The sequence below is a fragment of the Sturnira hondurensis genome, unplaced genomic scaffold (assembly GCF_014824575.4).
Source record: "Sturnira hondurensis isolate 20B ecotype Veracruz unplaced genomic scaffold, ASM1482457v3 Scaffold0013299, whole genome shotgun sequence".
Taxonomy (NCBI): Eukaryota; Metazoa; Chordata; class Mammalia; order Chiroptera; family Phyllostomidae; genus Sturnira; species Sturnira hondurensis.
In genome coordinates this window covers 7,281,920-7,298,503 of record NW_028085930.1, presented here as the reverse complement: position 1 = coordinate 7,298,503, position 16,584 = coordinate 7,281,920, and the positions used below count along the sequence as shown (strand labels likewise).

The 16,584-nt window shown below is 46.5% G+C and overlaps 1 protein-coding gene across 1 annotated transcript in view; it reads right to left on the bottom strand.

The window, feature by feature from the left end:
- The window catches only part of CPNE4 (copine 4), a 412,933-nt gene extending 400,555 nt beyond the window's left edge, over nt 1–12,378 (bottom strand). The window contains exon 1 of the mRNA XM_037061286.1: nt 12,109–12,378. Within this exon, the coding sequence (XP_036917181.1) occupies nt 12,109–12,131 (23 nt within the window). The 5' untranslated portion in view covers nt 12,132–12,378. The remainder of the gene's footprint in view (nt 1–12,108) is intronic.
- Nucleotides 12,379–16,584: the final 4,206 nt, after the last annotated feature.

Here is a 16,584-nt window from a genome sequence, read left to right as displayed (position 1 = left end):
TTGAAAAAATATTTTTACACAACCATTAAAAAATACCAACAACTCTAGGTAAGCCAGCCATCCATCTTTTGAGACAGTATCAAGAAAATAGAACAATTTCCTGAACTGAACCATTCTCGATAGATTAGGAGAAATATCTTACCCTTTAAAAATGTAAGTGCGGGTTTAGCCAACATGTAGAAACTTCAAATAGCCAGGATTGGTCATGAGTCACTGTGGTTAAGCATATGGACTTGAAATTAATCTCGCATGCCTAATAAGACTGCCAATTCATGATACTATTCTGAAGAAACATCATAGAACTATAACTGTCACCTTTTGTCCTTCCTATGACGTGGCAGCAGAAACATAACAAAGAACCAGTACCAGTAGGGTACAGTCTCCTGGAACTCACTTACATCCAATGTTCTTCTCCTGAGCACAAGGGCAAATTCATTTCTCTCTTCCACCTACTTTGAAGTCTGGGGACATGTGACTAATTTCAGCTAATAGGATGACACCAGAAATGATGAATGTCTCTTCAAAGACCAATGCAAGACAGCCCTGCCACCCAATTCATCCTCCTGTGGGACTACGAAGGAGACCTTGTGTTGAAATAGCAGAGTCAAAGGTCAAGGCCATATCTTGAACCACTGGCAATATGAGACAACTGCCTTAAAGAGCTAGCTGCTCAGTAATACTAAACCACTGGGGTTATTTGTCAAGTTAACATAACCCATCTTATTTTGATATAGCCACCAAAAAATAAAGAAACAAATGTTCCCTTCCTACCATATATACATGATAGCTGTAGGTTGCTATGCTTTACAGAAGAAAGACAGCAATCTCCTGACACACCTTCTTCCCCATCTGCCCACCTGATCAAACAGGGTTGACCAGAACATGTGAAGGGACCAAAGGCACAGATCAAGGAGGGCAGACTCCAGGGGTAGCTGACATTCATCTATTCAAATGTCCGGTCAGCACCTACTATAGGAAAACCACTCTGCGGGGGCTTCTAGGAATAGAGATGTTAATTAGGGACAGTCTCTCCTCCCAGAAGTTTGAAGTCTAACAGAAAAGAAAACCACAAGAGTACAAAGACAGAAACTTCTAACAACTGTGTGACTTTGGGATGGTCACTTATCTCTCTGAGCCACAGCTTCATCATCAGTCAAATGGGTATAAAAATAGTATCTTCCTGCTCTGGCTGGGCGGCTTAGTTGATTGGACCGACATCCTGTACACCAAAAGGCCGCAAGTTCAACTCCTGGTCAGGGCACATACCTAGGGTGCATGTTTAACCCCCCATCAGGGTATGTATGGGAGGCAACCGATCCATGTTTCTCTCTTGCATTGATGTTTCCCTCCCTCTCTTTCTCCCTTCCTCTCTCTCTAAAACTAATAAACACACCCCCCAGGTGAGGATTAAAAATTTTTAAAATAAATAAATACATAGTACCTTCCTCACGGAAGCACTAGGAAAATACAACACCTATTAAAATGTCTAATGCAGAGTAATTACTCATTTTTCTTACTACCTATCATTATTGGTTTTTATTTACCTTAGGGAATACTATTATTATTAACACAGAATACTATTCAGCCATAAGAAAAGTTGAAATACTGTCATTTGCCCCTTGGTCAGTGTGGTTCAGTTGGTTGTGTGTTGTCCCACAAAGTGAAAGGTCACGAGTTCAATTCCCAATCAGGGCACATGCCTAGGTTGCAGGTTCAGTCCTTAGTTGGGGCACATATGAGATGCAACTGATCAAAGTTTCCATTTCACACTGATGTGTCTCTCCCCCTCTCTTTCCCCCTCTCTAACAACATCAACAAAAAATACTGCCATTGGTGACAACATGGATGGATCTTATATCACGCTAAATGAAATAAGTCTGACAAGAAAAGTAGAGAACCATATTATTTCACTCATATGTGGAATGTAAAACCGAAAGCCAGGAAATGAACAAACAAGAAAAATAAGCAAAAACTCACGGTGGTTACCACAGAGAGAAGGTGGGGTGCGGGGCAGAAAGGGGGTCAAATATACGGTGACAGAAGATTTGACTGAGGGTGATGGGCACGCAATTCAATATACAGGCAATGTATTACAAAATTGTACCCCTCAAAACTTATAAAATCTTAGTAGCCAGTGTCATTCCCAAAATGGAAATTTAAAAAAATAATAATAATAAAATAAAAGCAAAACAAGAAAAAGAATTGTACTTCTTCTGCTGAAGGAAGCGGCCTCTTCCTGAATGTCAAACCATATGACATTGTGGAAAGAGTGTGTGCTATGCAGTGCGCAGGCTCGAACACACGCCCTGGGCCATGTGACTTCTGAAGCCTTCAATTTCATCATCAATAAAATTGAGATAATAATTTGTTTCTCTCAGGACCCTCGGAGGGAATTAAGGAAATCAAGCATGTAACTCAGAAATATAATTTTTTTTCTTTTTTGTACCTTTCTTTCAGAGAGAAAGATAAACAGAACAAAAGATGCAAAGCAAATGAGTGCATTATCCCTATATATCCCACAGGTTCCGAAATGGAGACAGAAGAATACAGTGTAGAATCAGGATGTTTCCAAGGCAGTTACGCGGCTGTCCCCTTCCAGAGTCATATCACACACACCCTGAAACTTTGAAATTGTATTCATTGCTACACACAATTTTTTTAACCTGACATACATTTTACTTTCACCTTTCATTTTTTTTGTTAACCTGACATATATCTTCTTTCCCCTTTTGCCATTCTCTGGGCTGAGCTGTTATACTAAAAAGTTCATTGAGGAATAAATCGCCTTTACAAGCAACGAGCAACTATGAGCGGTCAGCCAATCCCACCTCCCGTGGACTTTGGACTTCTGGGATCACAGGGGCTTGAAGTGCCAAGACTTCGGCAGGGCAGTGAGGGGAAGGACATGTTATTTCACAACCAACGAGTCTTGAGAACACACCAACATGACAATGTATTACCTACTTTACTGGCAACTCGGGGGTGGAGAGATATTAAAAATGAGTTACCAAAGAAACAGCACATCAGAGCTCAAGGTGGCCTCTCCTCCAAGAAGCCACTCATGCTACAGTAACAGCTGCTACAAGTACAGCTCCTCCCATCCGCTGGTCCAGGGCTGTTACTTTTCATTTTCTGTTAACGATGCATATGGTTTGCCCGGCTTATCTCCCAAGTGGGTTTTTCTGGGCTTCTCTTGAGGAGAAGAGGAAGAAGAACTAAGAACAGGATGTGGTCAGGTGGGAGAGAACAGGGCCAGGGGATGACAGGGTTTGTGAGTGGAAGCCCAGAACCTTCGTGAATTTCATTGTCTTCACTTCTCTTTGACCCCAGAGATGTAAGCATTTGGTTAAAGACAAGACTCAAACCCATCCAGTTTTCATTTTCAAGGGACTGTTTTCTCCTATTCTCCAAGCAGAAACTCTGAAGTCAGAGGGGTGTGCATTCCGACTGTGAGTCCCCATCACTGGCTCACTGCTAGCCAGGGCAGGTAGGTGACAACCTCACTGAGTCTACATTCCATGCCTGCAATATAGAGAAAACACAACTTAACTAGTGGAGTGTTGGGAGGATTAAATGAGACGACGTGTGGGAAGTGCTTGGCAGAGTCGCTGACTGCCTGGGTTGGACATCATCTCCACAGTCTGAATGGCATGCCTTGGAGTTGCATTCTATTAAACCCGCACAACCATACCTGGCAGGCTTTTTCTTCATTCAGCAGCTTGTTCGTGCACATCCACATACTACGTTCCAGGGACTTATGCCATCAACTCCCCTTTAATGAATCTCAATGAATCACTCATCCATAAACAGATCCTAAAGCAATTCTTGGATTGCCATGACACCTGTCTCGATGCTGTATTTTCTGTCTCAAAGTCAATTACTCATGTGTCAGTTACCCAACACACCAACCATATTCCAGTGTTGTACTCACTGCACCCTGCTTCCTCGAGCACCCATCACAGGGCATGAAACAAAGTCTGCTCATGATTGACAGCTTCGGCACCGAATGGCACCCATCCTATCTGGGCACATGGCTGCCGCAGGCTTGGCCTGTGAACTAGCAGCGAGCAGGGGTCTTGGTCTCCGTTTTTATTGTTGAGCCCCTAGATCAGCACCTAGCGCACAGTAGGTGCTTCATAAATGTTTGTGGATGAGCTGGAGCCTTCGGAGTCTCCTGTGAGAATAATTTAGATTCTTAAAAGTTGACTTATCGTTTCGTATCAAGTGGGAATTGAAAAAAGTCATTTTGAAGTAGGAAACATCCATATCTAGTCCTAAGAGGAAAACAGAGCATCAGGTATAACAACCTAATTACTAAAGGGTAATCTGAGAAAATCAGCTCCATTCCAGACTTAGTATCTGTTTTCCTTAATAGTTCATAAGAGGATATGATGATGATAATAATAATAATGCCAGTGATCAAGTGCCTTCTATGCTTTCCAACTTCAAATACATTACATTTAACTTTCACAACAATGCCATGATGTAGGTACTATTATTCCTTTTTCAAGGACAAGGAAACAGAGACCTTACGTAATTCATATCAGAGACCTAACATATCAGAGACCTAACATACCTAACATATCAGAGACCTTACGTAATTCATTCATGCCTTACTTGTGGAAAGTAATTAAACTGGAACTTGAAACAGGCTCGTCTGGCTTTAAGCCCTGTGATCGTTCCAGATGGAGAAAACCACGCCTGCGTACGTGTGCGCGCAGGCCGGGGGCACGCACCGCGTACACCTCACGCTGCCTGCGGTTCAGGATGTGCCGCTACATGCTTTCATAAAGAACAGAGCACTACACTGGACTGCTAAAGATTTTTCCTGGTGATTTGATTTAGCTCCAAAAATGTATGTTCGCTAAAAAAAGTCTATTTTAAAAAAAATCCATTAACAATCTCCGTGGGGACATCAGCCCGGAGGGAGATGTCCTGCTCTAGCCCTGATTACTAAAAGTCCCAGGCAGTCAGTCTTCTGGTCAGCCACGCCAGTGACCTTAACTTTTGCATCCGAGCACTATCAAACCGGGCTGCCGAGCAAGTCAGACACCTGCTCTGGGACCAAGACCCGAGGCGGTTTATGGGCCCAGAACTCTCAAAGCGATGGCCCCCCCCCCCTTAGGAGGCTGTGCCCGCAGGGGGCAGGGGGTCCCCACTGAGCTGCACACATTCTCTTACCTGATGGAAGGCGTAGCTCAGCAGGCAGCTTGCATGGAGCCTGAGGTAAGAGCAGGCACTGGGCCCCACAGTGGCTCCAGGCCTTTCTCTGTGGCAGATGTCAAGGTCTGCAGGACGTTTTATCAAAGAACAAAATGCAATAGCTTAAAGGCACTAGGCCTCTTCCCTGCAAAGCCTTGCTCTGCGAGGAGTCCAGGTCCCTGAGAAACCCCAGCCCAGCTGCTTCTGGGGGCAGGGAGATCCTGTTCTATGAGCTTCGGGAGCTCAGCACAGCCTGTCCCCTTCCCTCCATGCTTGTTAGAAGCCCAGCATGGTTTTCAGAGGCCATGTTGATGCCATATGTTTATGCCACTGAAGCATTTTAACTGCCTGCGCAGAGGCACTTAGCACAAGAGCACACTGTTTTCATAGCTGGTTGGCTCTTAATCCTTCCTTGGGAGACTCCATGCTCCAAGAGACGATGTCTGGAGAGCTGGGGAAGATGCCAGCAAGGTGAGCACAGGTCAGGATACCAGCCAGGCAGGGAGAAGGGCCCACAGTATTCATTATAACAGATTTTTGGTGGGGGGCGGGGAGGAAACTTATAAAGAAATTACCTGTGCAGAGATTTTTTTCTTTAATGATAAATTAACGTTAGTTTCTGTCAGTGATTTTCACTCTACCAGGGTCAGTTTTGTCTCCCAAGGGATACTGAGCAAAGCCTGGACACACTTTGACTCGTTGAAACTGGGTGGAGCTGAGGGTGCTACGGTCACCTCGTGGGTGGTAGCAAGGGATGGTGCTAAGCATCCTACAAAGCACAGGTCAAAGACTTCTCGATGCCCCCACAACAAAGAATTCTCTGGCCCCAAATGTCAAGGGCACCAAAGTTGAGAAACCCTGGGTTAGGTGAACTCTGAACAGATAAGAATGCTCCCCCTTTCCTTACAACCGCATTGTTCTTAAATTAGCCACATTTGAGGCAGTGTGGGGAGGCACCGGGGCACAGTGTTTAAGAACAGTATCATCTGGGTGTAACATATCTGGGTTTGAATTTTCGGTGCAGAACTCTCTAGCTCTGTGGCCTTGGAGAGGCTACCAAACTGCACTGAGCCTCAGTTTCCTCGTCTGCCAAACGCAGACAGAACAGGCCACACCTGACCTTGTGGAGTTTAAATTACATGAGATAATGATACGAAAGCATTAAACTATTGAATTCTAGTTCATGATATGCATGCTAAAGTATGAGGGAAAAGTATGCTGATAACTGTACTTTGTTTCCAAAAGCATTTAAAATGGATTAATGGATAGATATGGTCGAGTAAAAAGAAATTAGTGGTTGAATCTAGAAGGCAGTGGACATATTCTTTCAACTTGACTCTACGTTTGAAATTTTCATAATAAAGTGTTGAAAACAAAACAAAAAGCATTTAGCATCATGTCTACACAGAGCTACAAATTACTGAGTGCTCAACAAAGTGGCAGCAAAACAGAACAAAACAAGGTTTTAAGAGAAATACACCCAGTACTTTGGTCATAGGAGGAAGCTGGAGGTGGAGTATGAACAAGGATGCTCCTTCCCTCTTTCCTCAGATGGTTCTCTGGCCCCAACAAGCCTCACCACTGTGCACTCACACCCGACTGTGTGCTTTATTGGCCTTTCCCAACTATCGCTGTCATCTTTGTCAGCCCAGGTCTTGTGTCAAAGGCCACGCACGACTTCCAGTGAAGGTCCGGTCAGGGGGAGAAGACCGGCCACACCTGATGCTTAGGCTCACGTCTTCCTGTACATGGAGCCAGAAAAGCTCTGGCCTCCCTTCTGCTCCAATGCTAAGCAAAATCAGGCAGACTCAGCCATACCTGCCTTTGGTCTGACACCCCTCGGACCTCCCATAGCTATTATTTGCCTCGATGCTGTTACCTCCAGTCTTCAGAGCTCTGTCCTCAGAGCAACCCAGGAGCTCTCCCCTCCTGGAGCCCCATGGATTGCCTGGCACTTGGCTTTCCCTGCCGGCTTCAAAGGCACTCCAGGCAGGGCAGCACCACTGCGCATGAAGGGAACTGCTTGGCTGCCTCAAAAGGCCTTGAATCAAAGAGCTGGGAGATGCCCTGGAAACCAGCTAGCTCAGTTTCCCCTAGCTGGTGCAGCTGAAGCTCAGAGAGAGGAAGGGGCAGGACTGCCAACAGCCCATAGGGTGCCTTTGAAGAAATCAGACACAGTGCCCACCGGGATGGCGGCGGTCCTGAGCAGAGTGAAAAATAGCCTGGTGGTGAAAGTGATCTAAATCTCGGACCAATAGACAGGCTTTGCTGCGCCCCAAGCAACCCTGTGCAGAAACTCTGGGGAAGGGTGTACTCCAAATCACAAAGGTGAGTTCTCGCAGAGTTGAGATGAGACTGACAAGCTCTGAGTAGGGACGGTGTTAGTTATACACGGAGAATGGGTGGCTCCTGAACTGTCTGCTGTCCTCGCAAAGCAAGATGCATTGGCCAAAAAGCCTGGATTTCACACTCTGTCTTCCTTGTGGCCCCTCTAATGACAGAAAGGGGAAAGGCCGACTACCCAGGTGGGTGGGCCCCTCGGAGATATTTCACACGTAGCTGGTGGCCCAGAAGAACTCAACATACTCAAAGGAGTGAGGGGACTCTGGTACTTGGGGAATGGGGACCTAATAATCCCTCAGTTCAGAATGAACACTGAAAAACGTGAGTTCATATCCCAAAGGATGGTTCTGTTTTGAAGTTGTAACAGCCAGCATGGCACAGCTATGGGGGAAACGGGATCAGTTCAAAGAAACCCATTAGGTTTCCCATCCCTGGAGTATTACATATGACTTCTGTGATAAGAAAGACATGACACATTATTAGGGGCAACTTCAGTTAAAGTTAGAGAAGTTATTATACACTACAGCTTAAGCAACAGCACACTGTATCAAAACAGTTCTTTACTACTTAGTCGCCTTTGGTCTACAGGCCACCTTCTTACACTTATCTTCTGTCTCTCCTGAATGTCCCTGCCTGTAGAACTAGCTGGTGACCTCCGCTTCCCTACACTGCATTGGATGGACTTCCCCCCTCTCCCTTATGGCTGATCTTTAGGTCAAGGATCCGTAGGCTTTTTCTACAGAGGGCCAGATAGCGCCTCTCTCGGGTTTTGTAGGCCACATGGTCTCTGTCACAACTGCTCAACTCTACCATTGTAGCCCAAAAGCAGCTGTAGACAATACGTAAATTCATGGGTGTAGCTGTGTTCAATAAAGCTTCATTCGTTAACAAAACTATAGTAGGCTAGACTAGGCTCCTCGGCCACGGGTTGCTGACCCCTGCTCTAGGTGGGCATGAGGCGGGCAGAACCTGAGCTCCAGGTCTTTGACGGTGAAAGCCCGTTAATCCTCCTGGTCAAACAGAAATCAGGAGCCAAGATGGCAGCGGTGGGAAGTCCTACCTCTGATCCTACCCTTGACTGTCATCAAGCTGACAAGAGGATTAAACAGACAGGGTTGGTATCGTGCAGTCAGAGAAAGGACTGGTCTAGAACACTGGATGCTTCATTCTAAGGTACATCCCAAATGCTAATTCCCATGGCATCTGTCTGGGCATCATATTAACAAACTGGTACAAGATTCTGCAAACTGGACTGCTCTCTCCATTACATTTTCCCAGGACACCCAAAGGACACAACAACCTGTGAGCTGGGACCTGTTATTATTACTATTCCATGTTGATAAGTAATGGGATTGGGACATAGAAAGGGAGAGTAACCTGCCCCAACTCAGGTAGCTACAAGGGGCGGAGCCCAGATTTGAACCCAGGCGTCCCAACGCCAGAGCCGGTGCTCCTAACTTCTGTGGACGGCCTGCTTCTAACAACACAACCTATACAGGAGAGCAATCAATGTTTGGGGTTAATGACAGTAGTGACTTGGAAGTAGTGGGGAACGAAGGATGAGGCCTGAGTCAAAGCTACACCAAGGTGTGCCCGGTTACCAGCACACCCATTCTGCGCCACTCTCTCCCGGGTAGCGCAGGCTGTCCCATCCTGAGGGCTCTCAAAGGTGAGCCAAACTCTAAGGGTTTCGAGAAGACTGGGGCAGCTCTGTAAAGAAAGGCCCTTTTTCAATGGCCTCAGCCTGGAAGGCCCTGGAAATAGTCCACAGGGGGAATGGTGCTGTCTCTGGGTACTTTCAGAGCCTTCTCTAAGGGGACAGGGCAGAGAAGACGGCCCCACAGCAACATCCCCCCAATTCTTCCCAATCCTCCTTCCTCGGGGCGCTGGGGTCAGGCATTCCGAATTTCCCAGGGGTTGGAGGAAAGGCCAGGGCTGCTGAGGAAGAGGAGGAGACGGAGGCTGAAATGACAGCTTTGCTCATTAGACCACTTCGTCCTTCCTTCCCTCGTACCCAGCTTATTTTTATTTTTACTTTTCTTTTCTTAAAATGTGTTCAATTCAGAAGCTATTTTAATCTCTCTTTTTCTTGTCTAACATTGGCATTTGGGAGTAGGAAATGTAGTCTAATTACACAGGAGCCTACACCACGGTACATGGGAAAGAACACACTTCTATTGCCGTTTAATGTACAACGATTGTGTTCTGGGTTTCTGTCTTTCACAAAACACTTATTTAAAATCACTCCTAATAAAATGTGGAATAAAACTGTTTGACTTGTTTGCTGATCAAATATTTATTTATTTTGTTTTCCTTGGCTAACATATTTTGGTAACAGAACACAAAGATCCTGTAACTCAAATTATTTTCAAGCACCAGAGAGCTGTACTCAGATCGAGGTTTATCTTTAATCTGCTGCATCGCTCTGGCTCAGAGCACGTCTCTCTGGACCTGGGTTCTCCTTCTTTGTAATGTGTGTGGAATAAAAAATGTCCATGTTGCCTTTTGGTGATATCACCCCAGGGCAGCTTGCATGCAGTGAGGCTCCCAGTCACCACTGGGACCACCTGCCCCCTTCCTCTCTGCTACGTAGTGACCCCTCTAACCAGGTTTCACCTGATGAAGGATGAGAAGGAAAGATGACATGGGCCCTAAGAATCGCCACACTGTCCTTTGGAAAGAAAAGGAACCGTTTGTTCTAACCCCCCTCCCTCACGAACACACACACGAGAGATGCATGGTGCCTGAAGGTGAACTCTTTAAAATCAGTCATAATGTACCAATGAGAAAATTTCTACTCTGAGCAGCCAGCAAATATTTGGTAAAGGGATTATTTCCTTTAGTTAAGGGCAAACGTCCAAAGGCCACAAGCGGAGGGGACCCCAGCCACCCTGGATGTCCCAAGCAACGCTGCCGATGAGGCTGGGCCTTCAGAAGGATCCTATGGGACAGTCGCAGGGAAATGCCAGCCTCAGAGGGAATCGACAGACTCTCCAGATTCCCGAGCAAGGCTGTCACCACAAGTTCTCAGTTGTATCTCGTTCAAGTCCCTGCCGGAAAACACCCAGACGGCAGGCTCAGATCGGGCTGGTCAGACATCTGAGAAGAAGATATCTATAAATTGGTTTCAGCTCACACATAACACCCATCTACTATCAAAACATCTGAGCACACACATTAAATGTACATGGGATGAGCCAGAAAAGTGGGAGCGTCCCCTGACCGGTGGGACTGGACTGCGTGAAAGGCAAGGCAACCTCCAAGATCCTTTCAACAACCCTGATCTGCCGCAATTGAAAAAACAATAAAAATCCAAAGGCATACCAGACATTACATCCTGGATTGGATTCAATCACATCAAACCGGCCACACCATGAATTTCAGCTGGAATCCTTGACTTCAAGGCTCTCGGAGCTCTCCAGCACATCCGACCAGTTGCCCCAAAGGCAGGGCTTTGGTTCGCCAAGAGCTGACAACAATGAATGGCTGAAATTTCAACCACCGAGCTGGGAACTGCAATGCAATGCCTCCTCTTCAATTCAGATACCCGTTCTAAGCAGCTTTTACGTGCAGCATAAAGTGACTACTGATCAAGGTAGGGTCTGAGATGAATGGGACAATGCCCCTTCACTGGCTGAAGACAAATGGCACTTGGGAGAGAAATACAGAGACCAGAGAGAAAATACTGGTGCCAGGAGAAGAGGAGAAGACAAAGGAGCCCTAAACAGGCTCTCCTGGAACTTTCTCTTGGAAAACAAAGGCAACAACAGCAACCCCAAAATCCAATAACACCAAGTTTTTACTTACATCAGTCCCACTTCCCAGACTGAAATTTCTTCTCCTCTCCAAGGATTAAAATCCTATTTGAAACTTCAGTTTATATTCCTTCTTTACAGGACTGCCCCAGACTCAAGCACCCCACAAAAAAATTGTTCCATTTTCTGAGCTCAAAAGGGGGCCTCAATCCCCTCCTGTAGCAGTAATGGTCACCCTGTCCTGCGTGATCTCACATTTTTGTTTTGCGACATCAAGTAACAATCACACTATTATTGGCTTCTTCACAAACTTGTATTTTGATTCCTAAATTTGACTTTAGCCTTCCTGAAAGCAAAGCCCATCGTTGTTTTAGCTTTCTTCCGAGGCAGTAAATGGCACAGGTTGTGTTCAATATACACTAGTCAGTTAAGGAAGAAGGAGCAGAGGGAAAGCAACAGAACAAAAAAGTGCTGCAGGGCATGAAGGCAGACCCATCGTGATGGAGAAGGAACGGAAAGGACAGAGTGCACCCAGGGGGCACCGAAGAACATCTGCTGAATTGCAAGACGGATGCAAGGAAAGAAAGAATAGGTGGAGGGAAAGATTCATGGAAGCAATAAAAAGGAAAAATGAGAAGGGGAAAGCAAAAGTGGGAAGGAGGGAGAGAGAAATGGATGGGAGGAGGAGAGAAGACTACAGGAAAGGAAGATTGGAAGGCAAAGTGGAAGGAAAGAGAAGAAAGAGTGGGAAGAAGGGAAAGGGAGGTTGAAAAACAGGGGCAAGACCGGGATGCAGGACAAGACTTACCCTTGAACTTCTGGATCTTCCATTTTTGTACTTGCTCCCTTTCTATTTCCAAAATAGCTCTTGGTGCTTCACGGGCCACCCAGCACCTGGTTCCAGGCTTGTCGGTGCACCTGCATAAAGCTGTGCGTGAACCACTTCCAACACCGGTTTGCTTCACTGGTCAGCACCCACCATCTCCTGCCAGCACAGTGCCACCAATCGTGGTCAGTCAGCCCCAGGACGGCTGCATCTCATGGGCCAAGACTCAGAGCTCTGGAGGACATCTGGGCACAAGCCTGAGGCACCACTGGCCCTCCAGCAGGAGTTGCAGTGGGAGGCCTTCTCCTCTTATTTGTGCCAAGGCATCACATGACCCACTCGGTCCACCCACATCCTGGGCAGCCCATCGGGGAATCAGGGCTTCAAGGTTCCACAGGGTGAGGGCAGTATCCTCGGAGGATACTCACTGGCATCCAGCCAGGCCACCCTCTCTGCCAACCCCCTGAGGCACGGCCATCATCCCTACTCTACCTGTCTCCTCCATCCACCCCCCAGGGTCCAGACACTCAATTCAGAGCGTGCCCAGAGAACACAGGAAGGTTGCAGCCTAAAGCTCCCCTGGCAAGTACACGGCTCTTTGTGGTAACCCCCATGACGGATCCCGGGCAGCCCAGCTTCCCACGATGTCTCCAGCTCTACAGTCCCCTTTCCCCTCTCACAGAAACACTACAATATCATGAACATTAATGTACATATTTTTTAAAAGGAATTTGCCAAGGAGAACACATCTATTGAATATACAACGAAGGGACTCTTGATGGAAAAAGGAGGTCTATGCCTCAGGCAGGTCCATTAAACCCCTGAAATTATATATAAACTTCTCTCTGTAGGTTATTTTCACTTTTCAGGTGAGAGAGTCCATAGCTTTCAGTAGATTCCCGAAGGAAACTATGATCCAAACAAGATTAAAACTACCACCCCATACAAGGCAAGTCGTCAGGGGTTTATCAATTAGGAAAAGACAACTGAATTTCATGAAAATGCATTTCCCGCAATTAACTTATTTCTCTCAGGTGACAAATTTTAATGTAGGAGCGCTTCCCCTTCCACCTCACATCTCAGAGATGAACCAGTCTTTGTGCCCACCTGTCCGTCTGTCTGTCCCTACCAGCCCCGCAGCCGTATCTGCCGGTAGTGGCAAGGGAAGGCCATTTAAAGTTGTGACACTCCATTACGCACCTGCCCACTGCCATCCCAGCTCCAAATTAAAGTGAACCAATTCCAAATGAATAAGCCTTGGAAATACACTCCCTTCAGTCCATCCAAATGCACCCTTAAAAAACAAAAAAAGATGAGCCGTTTTCAAGGAGGCTGCGGTCTTAATAGACCCAATCATTGTCTTGAAATTTAAAATGCTGCTGGAAGAATAACCAGGGATCTGTGCGAAGTGTTTAAGTAAGCCCCAATATAGCACTGCCGGGACATGAAGAGTGATTCGATTGCTACAGAATAAAATGAAGACGAGAAAAATCAGGGCAATGCACTTGAGCAAGCACCGAAACATGAAATAATGGGAAAATCTGCTGTGTCACTTTATTTTTAAAGAGCTGTTAGCAGACTCTGCAGCTGTTCATCACTGTTCACATACGGCATGGCTGTCGCCTTTATAAATCATGCTTTATCTTGAAAAGATTGTCCTTTGTTACCTTCCCTTTTGCACGTTCCTCAAGAGTTGTGAAACAAGAAAACAGAAAAAGCTCTGAGGTTCTCAGCGCCAGGATCAACATTTACAAATAGGACAAGCGAGAAAGTGTGTTAAAGTTCTACGTCATGTCCAGTTCCGTGAAGCCCAATATTAGCATCTTTACCTCCAAGCTGCAGACACGGTGCCCTCTCTCACTAAAAGGAACTTCTCCTACACTAAGACTGTGCCTTGATTGCACATGAAATCTTCTAAGTCCTGGGATGGGAGGAACTTGAATAATTCAGATCGATGTTGTCTTTCAGGTGAAGGATTTAAATAAATTGGATTCAGAGCAACAGGCATGGCATTGCACCAGCCTACAACGCAGTGCAGCTAAGACACAAATTTGGTGAGTGAACGAAGATATATATATATTAACTGGGGCACATGAAGATATGCATGTAAAGGAATAAGAAGGTTTCCAGTGATCTCCATACGATCTGTCCCATTCCTTGAAAAACCCGAACGGTAGAGGTAACCAGTGTGCAACTGAGGATTCGGGAACGTTCGCCTGGATGCTCTCAGTGAACACAGTGATGCCAGTTTACCAAGCTGCAGTACCACCCATGCTTCAGCAGATCACAAAGCAATCTCTCGGCTTCCCACCTAAGACTAATGGCTTTCAGAGGTTCTAAGTGTTAGGAGTTCTCAGAAGCTAAAAGCCGAAAAGTAACAAATTCTGCTCCTCAACCAAGAGAACGAGTCGGTCTGTCCATGCACCATGCCCTCCACCCGTGGAGCTTAGAGGGACGAGAGTCAGAACCCAGCACCAACTGTTATCTTGCTAATGTCGGTCCGGTCCAGTTCCTTCTACCCTTCTCTTCTCCAAAAGGAGAAAGTGGTCTGGCTCCCACCCGTGGAAGCCAAAAGCTGGTGCCTGAGCTTTCGCCCTGCTCAGCCCAGGGCTGCTCGGGGTCCTGCTTGCTCTCAGCTGTCTGACCTGCCCCGGTGAGTAAGTCACTTACCAGATGGGAGGCAGGCAGGGCTGCTCCGTGGGAACCCCAGCGCTGGGGAGGCTGGAGTGCCTGAGAGGAAAGCCCGTGCACAGCCTGGGATGAGGACACGGAGGCTGAGGCTCTGCTCCCGTCTCAGCAGAGGTAGCATGCCACCCTCCCAAATGAATGAACTAATAAGGGATAACCCCATGGTCAAATATGTGGATCTGAACAGATGGAAACCCTGGCTATTTTTTTTTCAGGATAGAGGACTGTGGGAACTCCAGTGACTAAGGAGGGGCATAGCATACGCTTTAAATCAGGAGTCCGCTGCCCAAATCACACCACAGAGCACGAGCCTTTCTCTTAGGGTGACACACGTCATACGTCTCCCCAGGGGGCAGAGGACACGAAGAGCCAGGAGACTGCCCATCGCCTCTCCCTCCTTCCATTCCCCAATCAAGTAACCAACTAACAGTTGTCCTCCTCCCTGTACCATAAATGTGGAACCTCGTGGAAGTGTGATTCTCATGGAGGATTTCAGTACAGGAGCGAAGGGACCTCAGGCACACCTGGCATGTGACCGAGATCACGTCAAGAGTCACACAAATTTGTTCCTCAAGCCCATCTCCATAAAGCAACTCAGAACAAGCATTTTGCAAAATTCGGATGCTCTCGACTCTTAAATCCCTTTGTTTCTCCCCACGTAACACACTTGACATCACTATGACAGCGGACGGTCATGCTTTTTGACCCTGCCTAATAATTCCCGCTGATGCTAAGTGAAGATGACGGATGGTGACTCAAGAGGCTGTGGCTGTCACTTTGGCGGACCGGGGTACAAGACACCAAGGCTGTTCTGTCTCCTCTCTAATAGTTTGTACAGTAGACATGTATGAAGGATTCTTGGACATCAAATCAGACACCTTGATTTTATAAAAGGGAAAATAAAACCCAGACCAGTTATGTCAAAATGCATAGTCATTCATCCTGTAAGTGCCTGCTGTATACAAGGTCCTGTATACAATGCATAGCAACAAAATTTTATCAGCTAGATATTGGGTCCACAGTCCATATTTCAGAATAATATTCCCTTGGATTTCCTGAAGCCTATGTATGTTTCCTACCTAGAGATGGCCAAATAGAGACATGCCCCAAGTGCCGGTGTTGGCAAACATTTTCTATGAAAAGCAAAGATATGCCCTGGCTGGTGAGGCTCAGTGGGTTGAATGCTGGCCTGCGAACCAAAGGGTCACCCGTGAGAGCACGTGCCTGGGTTGTGGGCCAGGTCCCCAACTGGGGGCATGTGGGAGGCAACCACACACTGATGTTTCTCTCCCTCTTCTTCTCCCTCCCTTCCCCTCTCTCTAAAAGTAAAATAAAACAAAATCTTTAAAAAATAAAAGCAAGAACAATGGGCTTTGTGGGCCATACAGTCTCTGTTGCAACTAATCAGCTCTGCCACTGTAGTGCAAAAGCAGCTATAGGCAGTGAGAGGTGTGACTATGTTCCAACTAAATTTTGTTTCCAAAAAAAAAGAGCCTGCATGTTGGACTTGACCCATGGGCTGCATCCTGCTGACCCCTGCCTGAGTGGATCTCATCTGACAATGACTTTTGGGGCTGCAGATCTCAAGTTTGCCTTAATCGGGTCTTATCTCACCTCAAACCTCCCTTAGATGCATCGAAGTTAATACATATATGAAAAATAACAGAAAAAGGAAGCAAGGAGTTCAGAGAGTGAACCTTATAGCCAGCTGTTCTAATTACTCGTGTAACACAGAGAAGGGGGGTCAGAAATAGAACTGTCTCCGCCCAG